At 44.0% G+C, this 26,487-nt stretch overlaps 2 protein-coding genes across 6 annotated transcripts; both read left to right on the top strand.

Moving 5' to 3' along the window:
* Positions 1 to 436: 436 nt before the first annotated feature.
* klhl15 (kelch-like family member 15) lies at positions 437 to 12,167 on the top strand. Of its 3 annotated transcripts, XM_040052469.1 has the most exons (11): positions 665 to 693; positions 1,725 to 1,812; positions 3,155 to 3,263; positions 3,593 to 3,731; positions 3,838 to 4,026; positions 4,114 to 4,338; positions 5,510 to 5,671; positions 5,807 to 6,016; positions 6,230 to 6,420; positions 6,508 to 7,410; positions 11,525 to 12,167. In XM_040052469.1, the coding sequence occupies exons 3-10, from the start codon at positions 3,244 to 3,246 to the stop codon at positions 7,265 to 7,267; spliced, it is 1,896 nt and encodes a 631-aa protein (XP_039908403.1). In that variant the 5' UTR covers positions 665 to 693; positions 1,725 to 1,812; positions 3,155 to 3,243; the 3' UTR covers positions 7,268 to 7,410; positions 11,525 to 12,167. The 3 variants fall into 3 exon arrangements, with proteins under 3 accessions (XP_039908402.1, XP_039908403.1, XP_039908404.1); XM_040052468.1 differs by lacking the exon at positions 3,155 to 3,263 and having other exon boundaries at positions 437 to 693; XM_040052470.1 differs by lacking the exons at positions 665 to 693; positions 1,725 to 1,812 and having other exon boundaries at positions 1,819 to 3,263.
* A 607-nt stretch (positions 12,168 to 12,774) lies between these two features.
* Positions 12,775 to 26,449, top strand: apoob (apolipoprotein O, b). Of its 3 annotated transcripts, XR_005698982.1 has the most exons (10): positions 12,776 to 12,904; positions 13,247 to 13,357; positions 13,538 to 13,663; positions 14,584 to 14,616; positions 15,157 to 15,211; positions 15,337 to 15,432; positions 16,543 to 16,634; positions 19,801 to 19,890; positions 19,973 to 20,070; positions 23,715 to 26,449. XR_005698982.1 is itself a non-coding variant. In XM_040052541.1 (9 exons), exons 1-9 carry the CDS (start codon positions 12,887 to 12,889, stop codon positions 20,015 to 20,017), a joined length of 663 nt encoding a protein of 220 aa, XP_039908475.1. In that variant the 5' UTR covers positions 12,775 to 12,886; the 3' UTR covers positions 20,018 to 20,092. The 3 variants fall into 3 exon arrangements, 2 of the variants coding, with proteins under 2 accessions (XP_039908475.1, XP_039908473.1); XM_040052541.1 differs by lacking the exon at positions 23,715 to 26,449 and having other exon boundaries at positions 12,775 to 12,904; positions 15,160 to 15,211; positions 19,973 to 20,092; XM_040052539.1 differs by lacking the exon at positions 23,715 to 26,449 and having other exon boundaries at positions 19,973 to 20,092.
* The last annotated feature ends 38 nt before the right edge of the window (positions 26,450 to 26,487 follow it).

A 26,487-nucleotide genomic window follows, 5' to 3' on the forward strand; every position in this document is an offset into this window, starting at 1 on the left:
GTACTCGTGGTCATTGATCAACGGTCATCATAATTTGTATGTTAACGATGATGAAACTGACACCAAGTTTCAGTCCTTATGCAGATGCACCGAAGAAGTCACGCTGATGAGTGAAAACATCCAGATGAACAAAGTGAACTTTCTGGGAATTCTTTACCTGGATGATTGAGGACTGACCATTTGTACATTTATGTGAGTGCATTATTCATGTGAAAGTGTGTAGCGTAGTTATTTTCAATAACTTTGGGGCTGTTTAGCATCTCTTTAAAGACAAAATCATTTTAAGTGTTTTTGTGCTTTTTTTCTCTTCGTGCGTGGTTTGAGTAAGTTAGCCATCATCGCAAACCGGCTATGTTTAGGGATTTTTTTCTTTCTCGTTGGAGTGATTCCTCTTGGTAAATACACGATCTTTGATGCAGCGCCGCACTACGCCCTTCAGTTCCGCCCAAAAGGGAAATGACGCCGGTGCAGAAAATGGCGTCCGCAGAGCCTGTGGTCCGCTGTGGCTTTTTACCCGTTTAATTTAGCTCCGTGTGGGGGGTCTGTGCGATTGGCAGATGGACGCTGATGCCAACATGGCAGTGCAACGCTGCCACCCGCTTTCTTGATCTCGGAATCGAACTCGCAACTTGATGTCCGACGGAGCCAGAGCTGGCTGGTCGAAGAGGGGTTGTGGAGATTCGCACCGCCGAGGTGAGACGGCTGGATTCAGGCTAAGCTAAAGCGGCTCCGCCGGTCTAAGCAGCTGTCGGAGCCCCTGTAGCTCCAACTCGGAGTCGTGACAGCGAGTTTAGCCAAACACGGAGCGAAATATCCGCTCAGTTTGCGACGGTTTCCTCCTTTATCTTCCACAAATGTACGCCGCCATGTTCCGTCAGTACAGCCGAGTGTGGGGACCGTTATCCGCCAGCGTTAGCCTTTGTTTTGGAGCTCCAGTCGCGGCTCGGAGAAAGCTGTCCCCCCGCTGCTGTTTGAAGAAGTAAACACGGAAACCGAGGGCAGTTTGAACCGCGTGTTGGTGCAGATTCAACACGTTAGCGGGAGGCTTATTTTGGTGACAAGTGTGCGGATGTTTTCTTTTTCACCTGGAGGCAGACCCAGGTGAGGTCAGCCACCGGGTGAGACAGATGAAAACGAGGCTAGACCGATTCAGCGAGCTGCTTTCTGTTGCCTACATCCCGTTTTCCCTGAAAGCAGTGCTGACAGGACTAATCAGCTATAGCACCAAACAAGCTTAAACAAAGCCTCAACTTTCGTTAACAATTTAGCCTTAACACACATTTCCAGCTCCGCTAGAGTAGCTTAGCATGATCCTCATTTCTCAGAGGCGGAAGACATTTGGCATATTCACAAAAGCATTGATATAATAAAAAATCTCAATCTTCATAATTAAAACATCTCAAACTGGGACACGCACGCACACGTGGGACCTGACTTGGAGAGCAGGTTGAGAAGAAACACCTCTCACACAAACGAATGTATCTGTTCAGTACTTGTCGCTTTAACGTTGGATTTTCCTTTAAATTGTCACAGGTGAAACTCTTACCAAAGAGCCAGTAAATTAAATATTCATGTAAACTGCAGAGGATGTGTGTTTTACAGCACTTCTGTGCACGAGAGCTGTGATTTACAAGCCCCTGAACGCACCGTGGACTGTTTGATGGGTATCCTCTTCATCTAAGCCTTCTTTGTCTCTGAGAGCATCTTTTTCTGTCTCCCGTCAGAACCAGGCAAGCACAAACACAGGAAATGCGAGCGGCCCCTTAGCGCTCAGCCGTCGAAGCCTGTGATTGTTCGCCCGGGCTCCAAAAGGTACGTCAAACACGCAGAACTGCACCATAAATATACATTTTTATCTCCACTCTGCCCTCCTCCAGACCATCTGCCTCATTTCGGCCGCTGAGTTTTAGGATGTGATGGGGGAAGGGCGAGGGGTCAAAGGTTAAAGTCTTGGCTCCTTAAATTTAGCTATGATACCAGTGATTTTTAATGCTTTAGAAGTAATAGAAGTTATTCTATCACATTTATTTCCACTTATTCATGTACAGATGATGAAAAAATAACAATACTTGTAGTTAACTGAAATACCGAACTTAAATCGCTAGTAATAGTGATTCGATGGGTTATTTCCCACCTTCCTTTCCCATACACGCTGTTATTCCTGTCACCCATAGCTTCCATCTCCTACAAAAGTAACCTTCAGTTTTCTTTGTCCTTCCCATATTTTGAATCTCTTCCACGTCTCATTTTCATTTGTTTCTTAAGTATTTGTGTTTAATTAGATTTTTATGTTGGTTGTTAAATTCCAGTTTATTACAGTCTGGGTGGTTTTAAATTCAGGGGTTATTTTGGTTTCATCTCTTGAAAACAATAACTTTATATCTGACCCCAGAGCCTGAGCTTTTACCATCTGTGTCTTCAAATAAGGGGGAAAGAACACAATCTCATATTTAGACTGAAGTTCGGACCCAGAAAGCTACATCATTTGATTTCGCAGCGCGTCAGCAGCAGGAGAGCTGACGTAGCTAAAAGCAGCATCAGTTTGGAGGTTTCTCTTCTCCTGTTCGGTCTGTGAGGAGGTCGCATGTAGTGAAACTGAGAGCAGAGGAAGTAGAAACAGGCACGGTGTGCATCACTAGTCAACTAGACCTTTAAAAGCTGATGCTCTTGCTAGTCGGCCAGTAAGCGAATTATTAATGTAGCGACCGTTAGCTGTGGTTCTAAAGAGTTTGTGACGCCACCAGCTGGAGGTGCTGGCCTCGTACCGTGATTGTTGTCATGAAGTTATCAGAGTCTGACGGCAAAATCTTGAAGGATAATCATCAGGTAACCAACAGAATCCTAAATGCAACTGATTTCCATGCCAGCCTGTTCCTGAGGTGGATAACCTCCAAGATTTCCCCCCAAAAAACAAAATGCAGGCTGTAATAAACTGGAATCCTCTTTTAATCCCACCATCGTTTTACCTCCATTCAACTTTTATTTATGTTTTTTGTATCATGATGAGTAAACACACTGAGTTGATCATGTATATGAACACTAAGCTGCTGAAATGAGACTAAAAGCATGCGGATGATTTCTGATTGTAAATCACATGTTTCTGGTGGAAGTTTGCAGGCGTTCACGCTTTAATTGTGTTGGCTTTGTCGTCCAGGTGATTGACGCTCAGAAAAGGGACTTTGTTAGCATCTGCTGGACACAAGGGGCACTGTCCTCTGATTGGCTCGGACAACCCCCTCTGACATGCCCGTGGCCAATCAGAGGTGAGTGTGCTGCGTGTGTGTTTACGTTCTCGGTGAGCACGTGTGAGTTTCTGTGTGTTTGTGTTGTGCGTGCCTCGTGTGAAGGGTTTTCTCTCTTCTCCGTCAGCTGGTGTGTTGCAGTTGGTGCGCGGCGGCTGAAGTGCAAAGCTTTTTAACATCCCTTTAAACGACCTTCCAGCTGCTCGCTTACTGTTTCTCAGCACCTTTGTGTCCTTGGAGCGACGTCTCTTCTCTGTGTGTTCAGTTGCTTTTCGTGTGGTTGTTATTTCCTCACGGTTCATCCCTTTCTCCTCGTTCACGCTTCTCTTCTGGCTCGCTCGCGCCTTCAGGTGTGTTATGTCGGGGGCGGATGTGGAGGTGTACCTGTCTCAGGTGCACGATGGGAGCGTGTCGTCGGGCTTCAGGGCGCTGTACGAGGAGCGTCTGCTGCTGGACGTCACGCTATTGATCGAGGAGCACCACTTCCAGGTACGCAACTACAGCACATGTCACACAATGGTCCATTTGAAGGATGACTCTAGGTTTGGCCTTTCTCCTTCTTTGACCCCGTTTGGTTTGCTCCTCCCACTTGCAGGCCCACAAGGCGCTGCTGGCCACCCAGAGCGACTACTTCCGGGTCATGTTCACGGCAGACATGAGGGAGCGGGACCAGGACAAGATCCACATGAAGGGGCTGACGGCTGCTGGGTTCGGCCACATTCTCCGCTTCATGTACTACGGCTCGCTGGAGCTCAGCATGCCCACGGTGCAGGAGATCCTGCAGGTAACTCACGCAGTTCAACGGAGCTCCTTGTGAGCCTCAAAATTCAATCCGCAGTCGCTTTAAGAACGCGTCTTCCTCTCCCCGCAGGCGGCCATGTACGTCCAGCTGACGGAGGCGGTGGAGTTCTGCTGCTCCTTCCTGCTGGCTAAGATCTGCCTTGAGAACTGCGCCGAGGTCATGCGTCTCCTGGAGGACTTCAGCGTGGGCGTGGAGGGCGTCCAGGAGCAGCTCGACAACTTCCTGCTCGAAAACTTTGTCCCACTCATGAGCCGACCCGACTTCCTGTCCTACCTCAGCCTCGAGAGACTGCAGGTTTGATCAAACGAGCACAGATTTTAACTATAAATGCAAAACGTGCTTATGTGTCGCGCTTTTCTTTGTTATGAAGTCTGAGGAAAAGTTGTTAAAGCGACAGTTTAGAGTCAGTTTGACAAAGAAAGACGTTTCTAACCTGATAAAGTGATCGACTATAATCTTTATTTATAGAAAGATTCTGGAGCTAAACTGTTTTACTTCTTTCTGATTTAAAAAAACTCATCTGAAAATGTGTGTTTACTCTTCTTAATTTGCACTCCTGTGCAGGCATCCTCACACCTTTAATAGGAGCGTGTTTTATTGACAGTCCTGGGCTGTGTCTGACTCCTGGTGTGTGTTTTAAAGAAAAATGCAAATACATTAGTGAGGTACAAATAGCCCAGACTGCAAGAGAAATGTTTCCCGGGGGGTTCAGGAAAAAGCGATGAGCAAATTAAAGGCACATTTGTTGTTCTCAGTACTCATAAAGTGTATTTTATGCAGCAGCTGTCGATAAATATCAACGAGAGAGTTTAGCGGTTTCATGGTGGATAAATCTCACCCTTAAAGTCAAACTAATCCAAAGTAAAGCCTCCACGGTCCTGTTTAAGTCCTTTTTTAACCTTCTCGTTCCTGTTATGTGTTAATTCGTGCAGATGTCAGTAAAGTCATGTAGCCAGCTTTAATAAGGGCGTGGAAACATAACCTGAATTCATTCTTATGAAGTGTTAGTTAATCTGAGACAAAGCAGCAAACACAGAGTGTGCAGCTGTGATCAGCCTCTCTGTGAGCTGACGGTGCAGAGACGTATGTGGAGAATAAGAAGTTCTCCCTGAGAGACCGAGGAGGTGTAAGAAAGAGACGGGAGAGGAAGATTATTACTTTGAGATGTAGCAGCTGCTCAGTGACATTTGATAGAATAGAAATTTAAAGCTTACGTGTAATCGTAGGTTTAGACCTGCAGAGACTCGGGCACATGCACAGGTCTCTGATGGGATGGATTTTCTGTTTTGGGAGTAATATTTTGTTGAAAATGCTCCAGAGATGCCTTAATGTTTTCTGCTGTATTGCATTTTCTTATCTGCACTGTTTTCTCTAGTTGCTGTGGATTGATCTCTTGTGGTCTCTGTAGTGTTTGTGGAAGTTGCAGTGGCAACAAACCTGCTCTGCCCCTCTTTGTCTGATCCAGGCGTACTTGAACAGCGACGCTCTGAGTCGCTTCCCAGAAATCGAGCTGTACGAAGCAGTGCAGGCGTGGCTGCGGCACGACCGGCGGCGCTGGAGGCACACGGACACCATCGTGCAGTCCATCCGCTTCTGTCTCATGACCCCGGCCAACATCTTTGAGAAGGTGAGCGCTGCTTTCTGACCGACGTAAATGGGGACGGTCGCCTTCATTTTTTGAGCTTCGTTGGCTCGACGCAGGTCACCGTAGCAACGTTAAGCCTACAGCCAGCCCCATAATTCACAGCTTTCCTCCACTCAGGTGAAGACGTCGGAGTTCTACCGTTACTCCAGGCAGCTGCGGCAGGAGGTCGATCAGGCTCTCAGCTACTTTCATGATGTCAACCAGCAGCCTCTGGTGGAGACGCGCTCCAACCGCATCCGCTCCGTCCGCCCGCAGACGGCCGTGTTCAGGGGAATGATTGGCCACAGCATGGTCAACAGCAAGATCCTCCTGCTGCAGCGTCCAAAGGTAGCCGCTCGTTTGCGTACATGGAAATTGGCTACATGCTTGTACCTTTTTGTGTGCTTCCTGTCTGACACGTCTATCTTGCCTCCCTTTCTGAGCGCTCCTCGTCCCATCGGCTGTTGGGGAGAATATCTCCGAGTTGCCTCGCTGAGCCTGTAATCCTCCTTTAAAGTTCAGGATGGAGTGTTTGGATCTAACTGGTTACCTGTGTCTCAGGTGTGGTGGGAGCTGGAGGGACCTCAGGTGCCGCTGCGACCCGACTGCCTGGCCATCGTCAACAACTTCGCCTTCCTGCTGGGCGGAGAGGAGCTGGGGCCCGACGGTGAATTTCACGCCTCCTCTAAAGTGTACCGCTACGACCCTCGACAGAACTCGTGGCTACGCATGGCGGACATGTCTGTGCCCAGGTGAGAGAAGCCCGAGGTCATGGCTGCGTAGTGAAGAGCTGATTTCCTCGCCGACCTTCTTCTGAGTTGTTTGTTTGTCGTTCGCAGGTCAGAGTTCGCCGTGGGCGTCATTGGAAAGTTTATTTATGCCGTGGCGGGCCGCACGCGAGACGAGACCTTCTACTCCACGGAGCGATACGACATCACAGAGGACCGCTGGGAGTTCGTGGACCCGTACCCCGTCAACAAGTACGGCCACGAGGGAACCGTCCTGAACGGGAAACTGTACATCACGGGCGGCATCACCTCCTCCTCCACCTCCAAACAGGTGTGCGTGTTCGATCCGGGCCGGGAAGCAGGAGGTGGGGGCGGAGGGGGGAGCGCGGGCGGGTCGGACTCACACAGGACACGCGCTGGCCGCGGCCCGCTGCTGCCCGGCACCCACGCCAGCTGCTGGGAGAACAAATCTAAAATGAACTACGCCCGCTGCTTCCACAAGATGATCTCTCACAACGGGAAGCTGTACGTGTTCGGAGGCGTGTGCGTGATCCTGCGGGCGTCCTTCGAGTCGCAGGGCTGCCCGTCCACGGAGGTGTACAACCCAGAGACTGACGAGTGGACCATCCTCGCCTCCATGCCCATCGGGCGCAGCGGTCACGGGGTGGCGGTGCTGGACAGGCAGATCATGGTGCTGGGCGGTCTGTGTTACAACGGCCATTACAGTGACTCCATCCTCACATTCGACCCAGAGGAAAACAAGTGGAAGGAGGACGAGTATCCCAGGATGCCTTGCAAACTGGACGGTCTGCAGGTGTGCAGTCTGCACTTCCCAGAGTACGTGCTAGAGCACGTGAGACGCTGCAGCTGAGGTCTGCTCCACCGCACGCCTCCTTTTATAGAAACGCACCGTCACGGACTGAAGTTTCCTGCTGAGGGGTGGGGGGGCGGGATCAGGTGTTTACAGGTGGGAGACTACAGGCTTTTAAACTGGAGACCAGCACTTACCTTAAGGTGAGGAAAATGGCTGGGGCCATAGCGTTGCTCTTCCTAAACGAAGGAAGCAGCAGTCAAAGCGTGGCGCGTGAGACGCCACCCGTGAACATTTTTAGCTTTCTCAGAAAATACAGGAAAAAGTAATCGTTTGGAGGAAAGAAAAATGGTTTCATTCTGCCGCTTTATGTTCGGACTATGGTCAGCTTCCTGTTCTACTTCTCACCTTCTGTATTTAGGCGCTCCGGTCAGGCTTACCGCAGAAACGCACTGGAAGCGCCCGATTCTGATGCACCAGTCGAACAGACCTGCACCACAAATCTTACTTGAATTAGGTTCATTTCTTTTGAAGCCATCTGTTAGTGAGTGATTATATCAAACACTGGAAAATGCCCTATAAATATATAACAACAAACATACAGTCGGGTATAGAAACAAGATGTAACACTGTAGTGTAGTCGTTTTAGAGCCTCTCCAAATATACAACTGTAGACGCTTTAACCTGCTAACGGCTGTCAGCTGTTATGAATTCGCTTCCAGTGCGTTCCAGCTTTCCGTCCTAATTCAGCTCTTTGCTCCCAGATATCATCAAACTACGCTCATGTTCATCCAGCACAGCATCACTGTCCTCCTCTTCCTTCCTCTGTCTCACAGTTTGAGAGTAAATGTATCCTGACAGTGATGATGATGATGATGGACTCACACAGCTTTACTCACTCTCATCTACATTCCCTGCACTTTATTGGTTGTTATTGTGTGTAAATGCACAATTTTCCCCTCCCAGCGGCTGAATGTGCTGTAATGCTGGAGACGCGTGTCTGAAATTAACTTTATGGCTGACAAGTCAAGACTGACTAAAAGAGTTGAAACATTTGAGAAACAATGGACCTCATGCAAGAACATTTTAATGCATTATGCCGATGATAAAGGACCAGAAACGATTATAAAACCATTAACCAGAGTGATGTTGTCAGAAGCACTGTTAGCTGTATGAAAAATGAGTTTTGAGGCTGAATATCAAACTCTAAAGTAGTTTTCTTGTTAAGCATAAAAAGTGACATAATTGTACCCACTCAACATTTAAAATGAAGACAGTGCACCCTGTCTTAGAACAATATTCCATTTTAACCTCTTTGGGAAACAATAGCTTGTTTATTACCCTTACAGCCAAGTTTCTGCCACTTAGCAAATACATTTGAATATATGACTTAAGGGTCACATGAAATTTCTTAATGCTGTTGAGATCTGCTAAGCTTACTGGTATAACTACAATCCGGTTTAGCTAAGGCTAGCTCTGACATTATTAGCTGGTGCATCAGCACCTAGCATTATATCCTACTGAGTTAAGTAGTACATCTAACTGTTGTTTTGTAATGCATATTACAGTTGCATCATTGGTGATTTTAAAGACACTTTAAAGTACAACTTGCATGAAAATACCAAAAATAAGAGAATATCTATTCAGATTTATGCAAACTAGCATTAGCCACAGTTTGACTGACTTTTATCTCTTTCTGTTCTAAACTGGTTTAGCTGCAGTCAAATGATCTTTAAACTCATTAAAATGAATGGTAATTTCCAGATGACAAATAGGACAATATTTATACCTATCTCTATTCAGGCTTTAAGGTTAGCTGCTATTACAACAGCAGCTAGCTTTTTACTGTTTAAGCCCCCATAACCTTAGCAGTGCTAACTACCTAGTTAACCATCTATGGAACCTACTAAAAGCTGCTTAGTTAACTGGTGTTCGCTGGAGTTTAGCTCCTTTAACTTTATTATGAACTTATTAAAATGGTCTCTGTAACATATCAAACTGAACAACCAAAACGTTAGTCTTACAAATTTACAGACAGCAACACAGGGTTTTAGCTTTAGCTAAGATTAGCCTTGGCTATCTGAAGATGGCCATCTGCCTTTGGCTGTCTAATTGGTTTTCTTTCCAAAGCTGTAAATGTATTTATCACTTACAGTGGGGAAAAAAGTAGTTTAAGAAAGATGAACCATAAAAATAAGTCCAAAAGTAAATTTTCTGTTTTACAGCATTGCCAAACTAATTGGTGTTAGCTTGAAGACATGGTTTGTTTCAATTGTGTCATTTCTATGGAAGGTTGTTTCTACAACTTGAAGGGAGAAAATCCTATAAAAATGAATATAAATCTGTATTTTTGGTCATCGCAAAACTTAATGAATATTTATACTTAAATCTTCAAGTTTGGTATCACAAAATTTTTGACTTGCGTAAAAGTAACTTAATGTCTAACTTGGACATTTAGACAAAATTTCAAGATGCTGAAGTGAAATTTTGTTGCAAGTTGAAATTTTTACTTTGTTCAATCCGGCAGCTTCTTGTTTTGTTTTGTTTTTTTTGGTTGTTTGTTTTTTCTTTTTTTCAGGGGTGAAAATAAGCTTCCATAGATTGCACATCTCACAATGAAATACAGAAGTAGTAAAATATATTTAAATATTTATAATAATTAAAAAAAAGATCTTTACGCGAAAGTAGCTGTGGCTAACTCAGACTCTAACTGTAGCTTTGTAGTTACTATGCTTTTGTTTATAATCTATTCCATGAAATTGAGGTAGCAATGACCACAAAGGGAAAAATAGATGGCAGCCATGATGGCTACCCTTATCAGGAGTTTAGCTAAATCTTAACAGTAAGACTTAGCTTTAGCATTAGTAAGGTGACCCATGGCTTTTTCAGCAGCTAGCTTTCTCCTGAGTTTAGCAATCTGGTTTGCTGCAAAAATACACTTTTTCTAGCCGTTTGTTGTACATGTACATTTAAAAAGCTATTTTCTTAACAAAGGACACACTTATATTGCACATTTTTGTATATACAATGAAAAAGATCAAATCAAAACCATGACAGCTGATCATATATGTATTTAATGTCTTGATTTACTGTTCGCACCCCAAAGATTCTTTCAAATCTGCTTCTATTCGTATTAGAGGTTCTTGCTTCAGGTTCATTGTTTCTTTGGTTGGTTTACACACTTCATATTTTATCTCTGCAGACAAGATCTGTGTTTCAATGTAAGCTGCAAACACTGGAGGTCAGTATAACCAAAGCATTAAGCTGTGAAAGAATCAAACAGTTACCAGCCAGTGTTTAAATGACTTGCACCAGTGGTGTGTTCATTTCAGACATTAAAGTTTCGCCTTCCCCAGCTGATGCAAACTCCGTCTTTGTAGCTTGCACGTCTCAGCAGTGGGACGCCTCGATCCTGCAGCCCAGTAAGCCGTGCTCGATGACCAGCTCCGTGCTTGTATTGTTTTTATTTTTGTCTTTTTTGTTTTCATGAGCCAACTGTGAAAAAGGGCTAGAGCACACACTGATGCAGTTTTGTCTGTTAGCTGTATATTTAAGTTATTTATTTTCTACAGGTATTGCTTTTCACTGAGCTATGCAGTAACAGTTGTAGGATTATTTATTATGACGAGACTTCATCATAAGTCGTGTTGTTTTCAGGTCGTACCTCATCGTCTGTCCTTATTTCATACTCGGGCCGTCTGTCTTCTCTGCATGTGGCTCATCGACGGATGCTTTGAGAGGTTTTTCTTTCAGTCTTAAGGCGTACTTTAAGTATTGCAGCACCTTTGCATTTTCCTGTATGAAAGTTCTCAGAGTGTCATACTTCGCGTTCCTCTTCTTGTAGCAGCGTCAGGCTGTCCACAAATCTCTCGAGTCCTGAGCTGCAGCTTTAACAGTGTCTCTGCAAAGCCACTTTGGTTTCTTTGGTGGGGACATAATCCCCAAATGGTTGAAAATCTTCCCCCACCTACACGCCTCTGCAGCAGGTGAGAGGCATGTCCCTGCAGTAGATAATTTACGTCGCATTTCATCTTTTTGTTGACATTTCAAAAGCTTGAGTCAGCAGATTTAGGACATTTTGCTGCAGAGGTTAATGTTTTGTTTTTTTAATCAGCTAAACGTTGCAGCCATATCTCTGTACCAACAAGTCATTTAACAACTGATTTGGACACTTTAACCCAGTCAAACTCTTATAAAAATTGAAGTTGAAGACCAAACAGTAACACAAAATAAACTTTTTTTTTTTTGCTTTTAAGTTCTGTGAACAGTTCAGTGCTTCAGATCTGTTTTAAAACTCTTGTGCTCTCTTTACTTTAGCTCAGCGCTTCTCAAACTGTGGGGCAGGCCCCACTGATGGGCCACAGAGACACCGCATGAAGGGCAAGGATGATGAGAAGCAAAATAGGAAGTGATTCTAAGCTGAATAAAATATTTTTTGTAAGCAAATAAAACGGCGTAGATTGATTGAAATTCAAATTGGGTCCCTTTCTACTGTTAGCGATTTTAAGGACCTCCTAAATTTAAGTGCATGGTTCTGCTGTCTTAACTGAGGCAGGAAAATGAATCTCTTCATTAACTGCTCCTCCCTTCACATCTCCTCCGTGTCCCTATACTCTGCAGCTGATACCTTAAACGTCATGTGCCACTGCAGTCCGCTCGCTGCTCTTCCTCTTCTTCCTCCTTCTCTCATGTCGCCATTTGAAGAAGAAACTTGTAACCAATAAAGTACTACTGTCCCAATTCGAGGCACATCCAGTCATAGCGCAGCATCCTTTAGTCCACCAGTCTGTCAGTAGGAAAACAGAGTAGAGGATTAAAAAAAGGCATACCTTGCTACAACGACTGTATCTGAAAAAGAAAGTAAAATCAGATTAACATATCTTATAATCTGAGTAGAAACTCTTTGGAAATGATTTGTAACTTCTTTCCAGAAATAAATGTTCATATTGGTCAACTTTCACCTGCATTTGTGCTTTTCTGACTCTGTTTACTTTGTCTACATGACATTTCCCCCATTACAGATTAATGAAGCCAGTTGAAGAATGAAAATGAATTAAAACCTGCATGCAGGTTTATTATAATTATTATAAAAGTCCATACAATATGCAAATATCAGCTGATATTTGTATGTACACAATTATGACTGAAGTTGTTTATTTACTTTACAATGTTACAGCTGAGACTGACAGAAAAAAATGGATGTACGGTAAATAAATGTGATTATTAAAATATATCACAACATAAAATTAGGAACTAACTGGAGAAGTGGGCGTCCCAGAAGCTCAACCTGTATCAGTCCTTGAGATAAGTTTAGTATTTTACCCCCACTTGTTATTTATCTTGAAGACGTTCTATATTTTTAGTTCAACACATAAGGACAGAAAGCAAGAGACTTGGGTGGAGTGAGCTTATCGAGTGCTGGCACCTGCTGAGGTGTTTCCCTGATTCCCCCACCCATTAGTATTTTATTTTGTTTAGTTTTTTACATAATTACTTTTAAATGTTGTTATTTTGGTTTTACTTAGTTTTATTTTATTCGATTTTATTGTACCTATATTAATTAAAATATTTTTAATATGTTTATGTCGATCGTAGGCTCCTGGAGCATTACGCATGCGCCTCTTTCCTTGCCACTCCTCTGGCTTGCCGTAGAAAAGCGAAAGGCATCCAATAAGGAGCATGTCATATGCTAGATTGGTGAGTTTTATTCATTGTGTTCATCGTTTGTCACATGTAAAGTCATCTCGTTTTAAGTACTGGCTCTATGTTGTCGAAACTTGAGGTTTTAAAAACAAAACGACAATGAAAAGTCAGTTAAACGATGCTAGGCTAATTGAAAGCTAACCTTAGCATTGTGTTAGCTCCTCCGTATAACAAACAGCCATTAATCATGAGGAGACACCGAAACTTCTTTTTGTGTTCCTGTTTTAGTGTATTATATCTGAATTCGTGTTAAATACGTGTAACTGACACCCCAGAGTCATCCATCGTATCACTGCGTGTCTAACCGGTGTGTTTACTATGCTTGTTTGCCGCCAGGTGTCGCTATGTGCCGCGGCTCCGGGGCTGGCGGCCCTGCTGAGCGGCTCGGTGCTGGCTGCAGGTGAGGGGAAGAAGAAGAGCAGCCAGCCGCCTCTGAGCATCGAGGAGGTGGGTTCAGACAGAGCCTTTCTAAAGACTTTGTTTTACTTTGTCTGTGGCTTTGTTTACATCATGTTTATGACGTAGTGCACACAGCCACAGAGGTGTGGATCAGAGTCAGAGCTGACCCTGGAGGGACAGCTTCTGCATCGCAGAGCTTCAGAAGGTCACACTCTGTATTTGTTTCAGCTGCCGTCTCTGTACACCAGCCCTGAAGCAGCGGTGGCCCAGTACGTAGAGCCAGAGGCCGGGCCGGTGGAGCAGAGGGTGGCCTCACTGAGGAAATGGGCAGAACCATACACGAGCCAGTGTCAGGTTTGTTTACCTAACCTCAGGTGGAAAACTCAAGAAAAACAGAAAATGAGTCAACCTTATGATGAACATGGACATCTGTCCAAAGCAAGCAGCACTTTATATATTAAATTATATTTGACCTGTGAGTACAGATTTTATATACTTTCAGACTGTGGCAGATCTCGTGTTCTTATAGATTTTTGTGCTGATGTATTTCTGGAAGAGAAGCTGTCATGCGGCCTAAGCTGTTGTGCTCCTGTTGTTCTTGACAGTCTCCACGAGCCTGTGGCTTTCTTTCTAATAAAGGACATTGTGGGATTCTTTTTTCTTCCTCTCTGCCGCTGTTGCAGAAACATTCCCACTGAATCCAAACAGCTCGAGTTGCCTCAGAGGAGGCGGCATTTCTGTTTCTGTGAGGTTTGTGGCCTTGAGGTGAAGACGTGCAACAAAGACATGACGACGACTGGTTGCTTTCAGAGAGACGCCTGGGAACTTGTCTTTGCTGCTTTGCTTTCTGTTCTCCTTTCGTTTATCTCCTTCTTTCTTCTTCTTGGTTTTCTTTCTGTTTTTCTCTCCCTTCCTCTTGTTCTTTTTTTCTTTCTACCGCCGTGCCTCCTCACCTTTAAGCCTTCCAACCATCCTCCTTTCTTTCTGTCCTTCTGTTCTTCCGTTCCTACTGACATCCATCCTTCCTTCCAGTCATCATTCCTTCCTTCCTCCTTTCTTACCAGCTGTGCTTCCTGGCTTCCTTTCTTCTATCCTTCCATCCATCCTTCATTAACCTCGTCTCTCCTTCCATTATTCTTCATGTGACACAGGAAATAATCAAACCTGCCATCAGACAGCAGTTTGTCTCTGTTCTGTAGTTGTTGGTAAATAGTAAAACGCTCCATTAACAAGTGAAATTCAGCATCTTTATGTGTGTCTCTTGTTTTTTGCAGGAAACTGGCCGAGCTGCTTTGGAGAAAGTGGAGGTGAGTAAATGCTGAAACGTGTAAAAATATTTTTCTCGTTACATTTCATTGTTTCATTCGTTTCTGAGCTGAAATATTCACAGCATGCACAGTAAGTATAATATCGAAAACTATCCGGGAACACATTTGGCCCTTATGAGAGATAAAAATATACCCGAAACCAGCCTGAGGAGGCTTTGGGCCTCGTGTTTAGGGTTGTATCTTTTTCGTGGATCCTTGTAACTTCTTACAATCGGACAAATACCAGACATTACACAAAGACCAACGCTGAAAACAATGAGACAAACATGATAAAAGAATCTAATTTTAAAAGGAAACATGGATATAAAGGTCAGAACAGTATGTCGTGAAGAACCCTGTACGTACGTCGTCTCTGTAGGTGAGTGTGTGTAAGTGAGGAAAAAACTGAATAATCCAAAACCCTGACAGAAATATTGATACTGAAAGTGAATTAAAGAGTTAAATAGCTGTTAAAAACAAAACTATCAAACTCTTGTGTGTCGTTTCTTTTTGGTCCACCTGATGATCTTTGGACCTCAGCAGGTGTACCAGAGGGTGGAGCCCGTCATCGGCACATCAGTAACGACAGTCACAGGTGAGGAAATGCTCGTCACTTTAATCAGCTGTTTAACGAAGGCGTGTGTGGCAGCCTGTTTGTGTTTGAACATTACATTTAAAATCTCCCTAAAAACCTTTGAGCGCCGTCACTCTGTCCTTCAGACGTGTACCAGTTCCTCAGTGACCCTCCTCCTGACCTCTACCCCAGTGTGGCGGCGGTGGGTTTCTCCGGCTTCCTGGGACTTTATTTGGCCAAAGGTAACGTGGGAACATCGGCTCTTTCTCACTGATGAATCGCGTCAGAGGGACTGATAATGAGTGTTACAGTTTAGGTTTTTACAAATGTGTCTAAAGCGACCTTGACAAAGTGCTGTCTCTTCACATTTTTCTCCGTGTTTTGCTGCTGATACATTTGGAGCCCTGCAGCTCCGGGATAATCTCCGTCAGCCCTCAGAGAGGAGGCTTGGAAACGTGTTAATCTAAAGCTGCTAGATCGTGTCTTATGTGGCTGCTCACAAACGTATAAATGTTATTAAAGTGGATCTCCTCTGCTCGTGTCCGTGGACTCTGCTGGAGAGCAAAATAATCCTCGTTCATGTAGCCGTGCTTTTCCACACTTAAATATTTCGTTCGTTTAAATCAGACTCCTGTCTGTTTCCTCCTTGCTGTTGTTCATTTGTGTAGATGTAAGCACGGTGGTCTCACTCAGGTGAGGACCAAAACAGCCAAACAGACCCTCTGCAGGAGGATGTGGTCTCGGTCCAGACAAACGACAGTGCGTTTGGTTTATGGTGTGAATGTGATCAAACCCAACTATCAGGTGTATGTTGCAGGTTTGAGCTAAACAGCGTCCTGCAGCCAGACTGCAGGGCTTCCAGCACACTGCAACCCTAAATCAATGTTATGTTGGTCAATATACGTTTAATGTTGTGTTATACACAAGTAATACAGCTCATTCATAAAGTCCCAGACACAAAGCATCGTTTCGTGTCTCTTTGATCTTATTTTTAATTAAAAAAAAAGGTTTTGGGTCACGGTTAGTTAATGTTTACCTCCTGCAGCTGTAATCTCACAGTTACATAAAGAAGATCAGCATTATAAAGTCATGCCTGTAAACCTTTTCCTCTTTGAACATCTATACTGTATTTTTATGTGTTTGCGCGCGCGCGCACACACACACACACACACACACACACACACACACACACACACACACACACAGTCATGCATTTACTCTGTAAACGCTGGAATAGTAGCTGCTCTGTCTTTGAAGTGAGATATTCAGTGACCCAGTAAAAAGTGTGTACAGGTAACGAGGAACAGAACAAAAGGTGACTGACTCTCTCTCCCCCCCCTCCCCCCTCCCAGGCTCCAGGCTGAAGCGGCTGGTGTTCCCAGTTGGCCTCATGGCCCTGAGCGCCTCCATGTTTTACCCTCAGCAGGCTGCAACCGTGTTGAAGGTGTGTGTTTATGTGCTAACACACAGCAGAACAGTATCTGAGTGTGACTGTTTGTGACAAAAACATAGACTGTATCTAAAAGACGGTCATAAACACCCTGATTGGCTTCTTGTAGCCTTAACTCTGACGTCTTAGCCTCGTCCGTGATGCTTTTTCGGAGCCAGAAGTGTCGGCACTGGAGATGGATCGCACAGATGCATGTGGCTGCTAATTAGAGCTGATAGGGGAGGATTGTTGCTCCTGGATCACTCAGAGTCCCTCGCCTGGTCTTTTCCGGTTGATTTAAGTCTCTGACTGTCCTCGTATCCAGAGGCTAACATCTGCCCACACCACGTACTGTTAAAACATGATAAATGTGATGAAAATAGTTCTGTTTCACACTGAGGAACAACTGTTGCTGCGTTTACTTTGTTTGAATCAGTGTGAACGCTTCACCTGATGCAGATAAAAACATTCAAACTCAGGTTTAGTTTTCTTTAATATTTCCCACAGCGCTGACATGCAGTCAGGAAACAGCTGCCAGCACCTCTGCTTGTTTCAGTTATTTTAATTTTTAGCCACAAATAAATTTTGCCGGAATTTGTTCCACGGAGGAAATTAACCTCCTGACTTTCTAAACTTTATCAGCCCAGCTCTGACGGACGAATCCCAGATGAAATCTTTCCAGGGATCATTCGTAAACACGTTGTGTGTTTGATCTGTGACTCGTTTCCCGTTCGGAAAGGGTTGTGTTTCCGTGCAGGAAGCCCGGGCTGTGAATTGTGTTTCTAATTTCCACTTGGGTGGTTTTAATCACTTTGTTTCCTTCACACAAACGGACAGAGCGAGACAGGCACACCCGGGCAGATGCACACAGCTGTAACATATGCAGAAGTGAAACAGAGGCACGGTGAGGATGTGAAAACATCTGGTCTCACGACTTAAAAGTGTGTCAGAATCCACTCGGATGTCTGCAATGTTTCCAGTGACGTTCAGATTCATGAAAACCTGATGCCGAGCTTCAAAATCAGAAATGAAAACAGGAAACCAGGACTGAGGGACGCATCCAATGAATTTAATTTTGTTTCCAGTAATAAGGATGACATCGTTCTTTAGCCTTGTTTATGCTCACCACATTGATGTTGCGCTCGCCGTCTGTGATGTCACCGCTGACACTACAGCCATGTCACTTTTTATACTGGCCAGTCTGCTGCTTCCTCCTCGGTGATACAGGTCGTGTCGCCAGGCAGAAACAGTCTCCGTGTCAGCGCTTGTATCAGATCAGAAGAAGTTTAAACAGGAAGCAAAGCGACCGCAAAGTTGTCTCCAGAAAGTCACGTCCTTATTTCAAGCTGCTGCAGCGTCTCGCTGATTAAAATACAAACAAGAGGAGCACGACCAATCAAAACCACCGACCCGGATATTTTTATTTTCCCTCCACAGTGGTTTATACGTCACACAGCAAGTGAACGATCCCTGGTTCGATCCTGGAAGGAGACGCAGATCCCTTTGGGGCTGCGTTAGGAAGTAAAAACTCTTTTTGTCGCACGTACATGCTTCAGATCAACAAACAAAAGGCCGTTTTTAAATGATTTCATTTATTAAGCAAAAAACATCCTAAAGATCTCAAAAAGCAACACATCATGTCACGATCTAAAGAAACGACAAAGTCACTGACAGCCATCAGTCCAGTTACAAAGACATTTCTCAGGCTTTGAGATTCCAGTAAACCACTGGGAGAGCTATCATACCTTCCCAGTAGTGGCCAGTCTGCCTGACTCCATGAGGTCACAATAGAACCCAGAACAACATCCAAAGAACTGCAGGCCTCACTTAAGGTCAGAGTTCATGATTCAACAATATAGGAGCAGTCACAGCAAAGGCCCGGTGTCCTCTGTGCTTTAATCTGGACCTTGGACAGCTGAGAGCATCTGATCCACAGACCTCAGTGATCTTGCAAAAGATCAGAAAGGTATGAGTGTGCAAACCCACGCAACGCCTTAAAAGCACATAATAAAACCTTAAAATGAATTCTAAAGCTGACTGGCAGCCAGTGCAAGGATGCCAGTACGGGAGATATGTGGTCTCTGCTGCAGAGTGACCAGCTGCAGTCGACTGACTGATGACACCGGAGTAAAAACTATTACGAACGATTGCATGGATAGCTCTCTCAAAGTCTCTCAAACAGAGAACAGCTTCACTTTAGTAAGTAGTCAAAGGTGAAAGAAACTGGACTTGTTTAAGTTGCTTGAAGACGTTTCACCTCTCATCCAAGAAGCTTCAGACGCTTTTCTTTCCAAGCTCCTTAGACTACGATGACCTGGATGACTGAGAACCTTCACAGACATACAAAATTCATTTGCTGATCTGAATGTGCATGTGTGACAAATATATATTTTTTAAATCAGGAAGTGGGCAAATACTTTGTCGTCATGGTTCTTTTATTGCTTTTTAAAAAGTCTGGTTTTATTTTGATTTCAGTTAAAAATAATGTTTCCCCTCTAGCTTTGGTTTAAGTTCACTGTAATAACTTTGGTGTAGCCTCTGAATCAGATGTGAAGTCTTCTCTCCTTCCTGAGCTGCAGTGCCTGTAACATTTGTTAAATATTAACCAAAGGACGACATGATGAGCTCAGTTTCGCTGCTAATGGCAGAGACACCGGCGCACGAGTGTGAACGCACTCAGCACAGAACTGTGAATCACGCTCAGCTCGACACCAGAAGCTTAAATTGAAATCCCCACTTTTTATCATTTATTTCAAATTTACTTATAATTCAAGGAAATGCTCTTTTTCTGAGTTCAGTGGTAATGATGGGGGCACCATCATAGCTGGCATGGCTGGGCAGGTGACGCTTACATCAGAGGCTCGAGTCCCGGACCATTTCCTGTGTGGGCCTGCCCACTAACTGTCCAGTAAAGGCTGAAGCCTGGAAATAAACCATTAATGAATTAATGAATCATTCGTGTTACAATTAAATTTGATATTCTTGTTATCAAATTTAATTGTAATACGAATGTAGTGTAAAGCGCTTTGGGGTCCTTTATACTAAGTGAAGCGCTGTACAAAAACAGGCCATTTACCATTTATAATTCCAACAAAATTCAGCAGCGACCAAACGTCAGCTTCAGAGATCATTTTCTATCTGTGCGTCTGCGTTTAGCTGATGTGTTTCGCGCTTCCTGCAGGTGAGTCGAGACTCGGCGTACACCTGGACTCAGCAGGGCCGCGCCGCTCTGGAGACTCTGTGGAAAAATCCACCGTTTGGCAAAAAGGAGGTGAGTCTGCGGCGGATGCTTTTCATGTGTTCGGTTTGCTGTTTTGATCTCCTGACGTTTTTTTTTTTGTGTGTTTGTGAAGCCTGAGAAGAAAGAGCAAACGAAGGGCAGCAACACGAGCAGCTGAAGACGGCGAGCCGCTAACACCTGTGTACCTCCCAGAGCTGACGGTCGTTACATGTGAGCTTCACTTTGAATCTTTCCAAAACACCTCCGCCTCTTCCCAGAAGCAGTTTGGCTCATTGCACTGGACACCTCCTCCTCTGTAAACATTCCCTCTTTCTCCTTCGATGACTTCAGCTCCTCCGGTTTAACAGAACAGGTCACAGTGACCTTTCAAAACACTTCGTTGTGCTTTAACGTCCCATTCTGCTACAGAGACCCACTAAACTCTGCCAACAACAGCATTCAGATCAGTCCGATCAGTCGTTAACACACATTTTTATTCATATCTGTCATGATTTTCTTCTTCTTTTCTCCTATTTTGAAGTAAACTGAATATTTTGACTGTTTGAGCTGGGATTGACTTCTTAGTTTTTACTGTTTATGTCAGTGAACTTAGGCGGCATATATCCCGGAGCTTTGCCTCTGTCCTCTGGAGGAGGATGTAAACGAATGAAGTCGTCCCCGATGTAGTATTCAGGTCACACTGTGATTCTTATAATCCTGATTTAATGCAGTATTATTGTGTGCACCCATCTTCAGGTATTAATGAACTGCATAATATCCATGTCTAACATTGTACTGTATATATTATGTGTAATTAAATCCAGCATTTAACACTAAAACTGCATTTATTTTTCTCTTTTGATAGTTACTCATTAAAAATGCATATTTAAATTATTATTATGTGATTACATCCTTAAATCTCACCTGTATGTTGTAGTAAAGAAAAATAGATCTCACTGTTTTCACAAAGACAACACAAAGTGCTGAACGGTGCAGTTCCTCTAACGTCCACTAGAGGCTGGGCCTAAAGGTTAGTCACCTCTCATGGATTCCCATGCACATCTGTACCACATCTGTACATTTAATTGCTTTATAGAAACTGTCCAGAGGTGATTTTATTTTAATAAGTTATCCGTTTGGCTGCTGGTGAGCCTTAAAGTGAGCAGCTGTCACTTACAGCTCCACGTAAATTAGCGGCTTCGCCTCCACCGACAGAAGCACAACAGAAAAACCAAGAGGACGACCTGGACGTTGTCCAGCTTTGTTTTTCTCACACCGTTGGTGCTGGGAGGTTAAAGACCAGCTAATGCCCACAGTGACCGTATGGGATGTTTGAGTTCTCACTCTAAAATTAAACTCCGGAGGAAACTATTACTGGACGAGTTTCCTGTTTCCCGGCCGTCTGTTTCTGACCCTTTGATGTTTGAGAGTTCAGGCTGCAGACTCTGACTCATCAGCATGTTTAGCAGGGATGCTGAACAATCAAAGGCCTCGGATCAAAGTTTACATTTCTGTCTAAAATCAGCTCTGTGTTTCCTTTTGGGGCCCTGCTGCTCTGGGCGGGTCCATGAAATGTGACAAATATAAAACTGAAGCAGTTCCATATTTATTCATACAGAAAATAACCATTTTGGGCCTGATGGTGGGGCTTTAATTGCTCTCAATTGCAGTTCTTTTTATGCAAAACCTTTAAACAAATTAATATTTCCCTCAGAATCTGACTTGAAATACATCAAATCAACCCTGAATTTTTGAGTGGATTCTAGTTATTGCAGTTACATAAAACCAGCAACACAAACCCTCAAAAACAAACAGGTCGGGTTTATTTCAAAACGATTGCTGACCAGAGTGCTGCGCGAGTTCTTGAGAAATGTTTTTCTGTTTTATGAGAAACGCAAACATCAGCCTTTCTGTGACGTCGAAGCTGATGTTTGCTCTTAAGCATCAATTCAAAGTGACCAGGTCAGATATGAAGCTGTAGACTCTCACAGAGCCAATAAAAGCTGGTTTTATTGCTACGCTAACTTTGGTATTTATAACTAAGGCATGCAAAATTTAACCTCAGTACTTTTTATATTTTTGAAATTACAGGTCATGAAAATACACGATGCTTTCAGCATTTTTAAGTCCCGTAACTACAGGCGATATCTACATGAAATTTTCAGGGCTAAAGATTTGCAGCCAAATTGGCTTCAGGTCACAGGTGTCGAACTCCAGGCCTCGAGGGCCGGCGTCCTGGAGGTTTTAGATGTGTCCTTGATCCAACACAGCTCATTTAAATGGCTAAATGAGCTCTTCGACATGCCTTGAAGTTCTCCAGAGGCCTGGTAACGAACTAATCCTTTGATTCAAGTGTGCTGACCCAGGGTGAGATCTAAAACCTGCAGGACACCGGCCCTCGAGGCCTGGAGTTCGACACCCCTGGGTTAAAGCATACGAAAGATTCCAGCCCTGATTCCTTCTGTGTCTCATTACTTTTCTATTACTGTTGTATTTTAACACTCATGATTGCCGCTCACGGCTCAGATTCACAGTTTAGATACTTTAAATCGATCAAAGCTCCTTTTTCCAGATTTGGTTGCTTTTTTCACCCAATTTCTCCTTGAAAACGAAGGTTTTGGACATTGATGCCTGAAAAGAAACTGAAACTGACAGACTGTAAAACATTTGTGTGTCATGCAGAGGCTCACACCCTGCAAGCAAACAGGAAAACCTCAAGTAGAAGTACCTCAGTGTCGAAAACAGTACTGCAACTGATAAGAGGCTTTGTTACTGATAAGATTAAAAGACACTGAGCTGTGCAGCCAGTAATGACAGTGAGAAACACGCCCGTGATCCAGTACAGCAGGGGTCCCCAATCCCAGTCCACGAGGGCCGGTGTCCCTGCAGGTTTTAGATGTGTCCTTGATCCATCACAGCAGATTTAAATGGATAAATGACCTCATCAACATGTCTTAAAGTTCTCCAGAGGCCTGATAATGAACTGATCATTCAGGTGTGTTGACCCAGGGTGAGATCTAAAGCCTGCAGGACACCGGCCCTCATGGACTGGGATTGGGGACCCTGCAGTACAGCTTACATGTTGCATGATGTGTTAAGTTGTTTACGCACATCTAAGAATAAGAATTAAGGAACTCAGAGCTGAGGAAGAAGAGAGAAAGCACAAACAGCAGCGCATCCGCTTCCTGTTTGTCTGCGGCCTGCTGGGTTTTTATTTCAGCTCATGCTTGTTAGAAATCAGATGATTTGGCTTCTTGAAAGTGCCGTGTTGTTTTTTCTGACAAAGGAAGAGGAAACCTGCATGAACCCAGAGCTACGTCACGTGTTCAGACGGATTAAAGGAAGCCAGAGACAAAGAAAAAGAAAGCAGATGTCAGTTAAAGTGCAAAGACTCTGGAAACGTGTGTTTTAGTCTCGTTAGCTTCCAGTGAGGATGTTTGAGAGGTTTTCTAACTTGTCTCCACCTGTAACCCTCGTGTTTAGTATACGTGTGTTTTTAAATGCTGAATTTGCTTTTTCATATTGTTTCAGAGTAGAGAGCACAAACTTGTGTGTCAGTGTGTTAGTTTAGAGTCAGGGTTTGTGATTGATTCACTTCAGCAGCTATTTTGATGTCAAGAGACAAAAGCAGACAAAGTCAAAGAGTGATGACCTGTCGGCTCAGGTCACAACGATCCCGCGTCCTCACACATCCTGTTTTATTGTGGTACGGACTTTTGTTTTCCTCGTTCTGCTTTGCCCATATTAGTTTCAATTAGCCCTGTGTTTATACTCGTCGCTTCGCATCAGCTTTCAGATCTGTTTTACCTCAGCTCTCACTTCCTCGCGCTTCACTGTCTATGATATTTATACAACTTCTTTGTGTTTCATTTCAGGACTTCTGAAACCCTTCAGAGGATCTATTTTCCCGGTGGAATCGTAGCAACAGACCATAAATCCACAGTTTCCAGCTGATAGTCACAGAGGACCTGTTCTGGTTCCCTTATTTCCTGTACAGTTATGTAGAGTTCAAGTGCATAACTGTATACATAATGTAAGCGCATAGTTCTTGTTGCTTAAACTTAAATTAGTTTTTATGACAAGTAGTTCACAGCATCACTGCTATGATGACACTAATTATGTTTATTATGAGAAACTGGAGGGCAAACGTTGGTCTGTGGTGTTTAGGAACTGTGTGCAGGAGGTCAGTAGAGTAGCGGTGCAACAGACACTGCACTGTTGGATGGAGTCAGCGTTTATGTGCAGGGTGTAATTGAATGATTTGGGCTTTAAATCCCACACAGCAGCACATAAAGTGTAATTACACACAGCTGCATGGTTTCAATGCGCCCAGCACGCCCGGTGATGAGGGAGCGCCTTTCTCTCCTCAAACCAGGCAGCTGGAAGTGAAGCTGGAGAAATCAAGAGACTCTGAGATGGAAAAAGAAGTCAAAACTATTCAGGGGGAAGTTTTTTCCTCTCCTTTTATGCTCCTTACACTCTGCTTCCCAAACAAACCTCCCTTTAAAGGCCCAGAGTCTGAGACTTTGAGGAAACCGGCCCTCGGAGATAAATGACCTCACCGCACAGACATTCTGTGGAAAACTGTGTAATGAGGCTGCTGCTGCTGTGTCAGTGGGTTTTAAATGATGTCAGAGGGTTTTCCAGACTTCTCATGATATCAGCACAAGTCTGAATCCAGCCAGCTAAGACATCTTGTGGGGTTATATTCAGTAACATAAACAAAACAAACCACAAAGAGGAGACTGTGAGCCCTGAAGCATAGCGCCTGTGCAGCTAAGCTTTAAAAACAGTGGCTTTATCCACATAAGGATCCTTATGTTGATGCATATGAAAAGCAAAAGTGGGAGTTTCTCAGATTGACCTGATTTTAGATGGACTTGATCATAAATCAGCCCTGGAGGCCTGACAGGCGTCACCGGATAAATTCACTGACCTGCAGAAGCATTTCCTCCAGCTGATGAAAGCTTAACCAGAAATATAATTTAATAATTCAACGTAAACGAGACTGATGAGATCAGTTGTTAAAACAGCACAGAGGAAGCTTAGAAGCAGGACCTGCAGCCATAATCAGAGGAGACACTGAACTTGTGCTGACAGGCGAACAGCAACTTTGCAGACAGACAACCGTCTGTTTCCGTCTGCGAGGTTAAACTTTACGACACGACTGTGCTTTTCCATCATTCACTGTTTCGTTATCATGTCCCTGCATCTTTATGGCAACGAGATTTCTTCTGGAACAATCTCCAGTTATGATAAGAGCTTTAGAAAACTATTAAAACATACATAAAGCCATAGGAGTTCAGGCCATTTAACTGAGTTCACAGTCCAGCCTTTGACTGCTTTATGAGTCCAAACGAGGCTCCACAAAAACATCTGATAAACTGTGAAAACAGAGGATGTGTGGACACACAGTAACAGTATGTACTGTTTGTGTTTCCATTAAAACTATTTTTGAACTGCAGGTTTTATCTTGCACAAAGAAGAACCAAAAACCTGAATTCATTTTATAATCTCAGAGTTTTCCTTGCAAACGTTTCCCAGCAGCATCAACATAACTGCAGAGCTGCAAACCAGTATGTAAAAGCTTTAAGTGCAAACATAGTGAAATACAGTCAACAAGGCAAGAACAGACGGTTTCATTCTAAAGAGCTTTAAAGTCAATATTTGGTGTGGCTGCTGTCATCCTGCACAGCTGAACTCTCCTCGGGAGCCTTAAGAGCTTGAAAAAAGAAGGCAGCTGGACTTTGTTAGGTTTGTGAACTAATCCAGGAGGCTTCTTCAGTTCTGATCATGTGTCATCACCACGGCGTGAAAAGAAATCGCTGCTGCCACCCACGATGCAGTCTCGAGAACCCTTCACACCTGGCCTCAGGTGACCTCAAGTGTTTTCACCCTTAATACCCAGTGATGGTAATGACCCACGCCTTTCTCCACACCCATCGTCAACGACCACCATCGTCAACGACCACCTCCAAACAGGACGCTTTTGTTTTTAGAACTGAAGTTTAAAGAAGTCCACTTTCTTTCTTTTCTCAGGTCTGTGGGGCGACGATGACCTGGGTGAGAAGCTGCAGTCGTGCTCTCCTGCAGCTTTCTTTCAGCACTGTTCTGGAATAATTCTCCGGGCTTCGAGGACATTAAAATGTCTGCCCGGCCTTTTGGTCCCACGCTGCTTCAGTAATGTTGATGTCTGGCTTCTGGGAAGGCCGTGCTATGACTCTGTGCTGTAGCATGTTCGGTTATGCTTTTAGTGCCCTGGCATTCAGGGGTCAAGCTGAAAAGTGAATCTGTTGTGAATCACATTTTCCAAGATGGCATCGTACGGTGGGTCAGATTACATTTCAATTTCATTGATCTCTTACTGGCTGACATTAAGCTCCCAGTGACGGAGCCGCCAGTTTTGCTTTCCCCAAATATTTGAAACCTTAGATTCATCTGTATCAGACCTGTTTGCTCTCATTTCTTAAGGACATGTGGGTCATATGCCGTGTAGTTTACTGCCTGCCACTTCTCCAAGGTCTCAGCCATCAGCTCTTTTAATCACCTTGTTGATGCAAATACACAATTTTATTCCTGTCAAATATTCAGCTTTTGCATTTTTCAGTCTTAAAAAAGGGGAACCAACGTGTTTGTGACAGGCTGCTA

Source organism: Simochromis diagramma, unplaced genomic scaffold (genome assembly GCF_900408965.1).
Source record: "Simochromis diagramma unplaced genomic scaffold, fSimDia1.1 OVJJ01000606.1, whole genome shotgun sequence".
Lineage (NCBI taxonomy): Eukaryota > Metazoa > Chordata > Actinopteri > Cichliformes > Cichlidae > Simochromis > Simochromis diagramma.

Bases quoted from the DNA above. Each gene is read 5' to 3' on its own strand.
- klhl15 (XM_040052468.1), top strand. From the start codon at position 633: ATGTCCGACGGAGCCAGAGCTGGCTGGTCGAAGAGGGGTTGTGGAGAT. The intron at 3,732-3,837 runs GTACGCAACTAC...TCCCACTTGCAG, and splicing joins TCGAGGAGCACCACTTCCAG to GCCCACAAGGCGCTGCTGGC. The intron at 6,017-6,229 runs GTAGCCGCTCGT...CCTGTGTCTCAG, and splicing joins TCCTGCTGCAGCGTCCAAAG to GTGTGGTGGGAGCTGGAGGG.
- apoob (XM_040052539.1), top strand. The intron at 13,664-14,583 runs GTTTGTTTACCT...TGTTTTTTGCAG, and splicing joins CATACACGAGCCAGTGTCAG to GAAACTGGCCGAGCTGCTTT. The intron at 15,212-15,336 runs GTGAGGAAATGC...TCTGTCCTTCAG, and splicing joins ATCAGTAACGACAGTCACAG to ACGTGTACCAGTTCCTCAGT.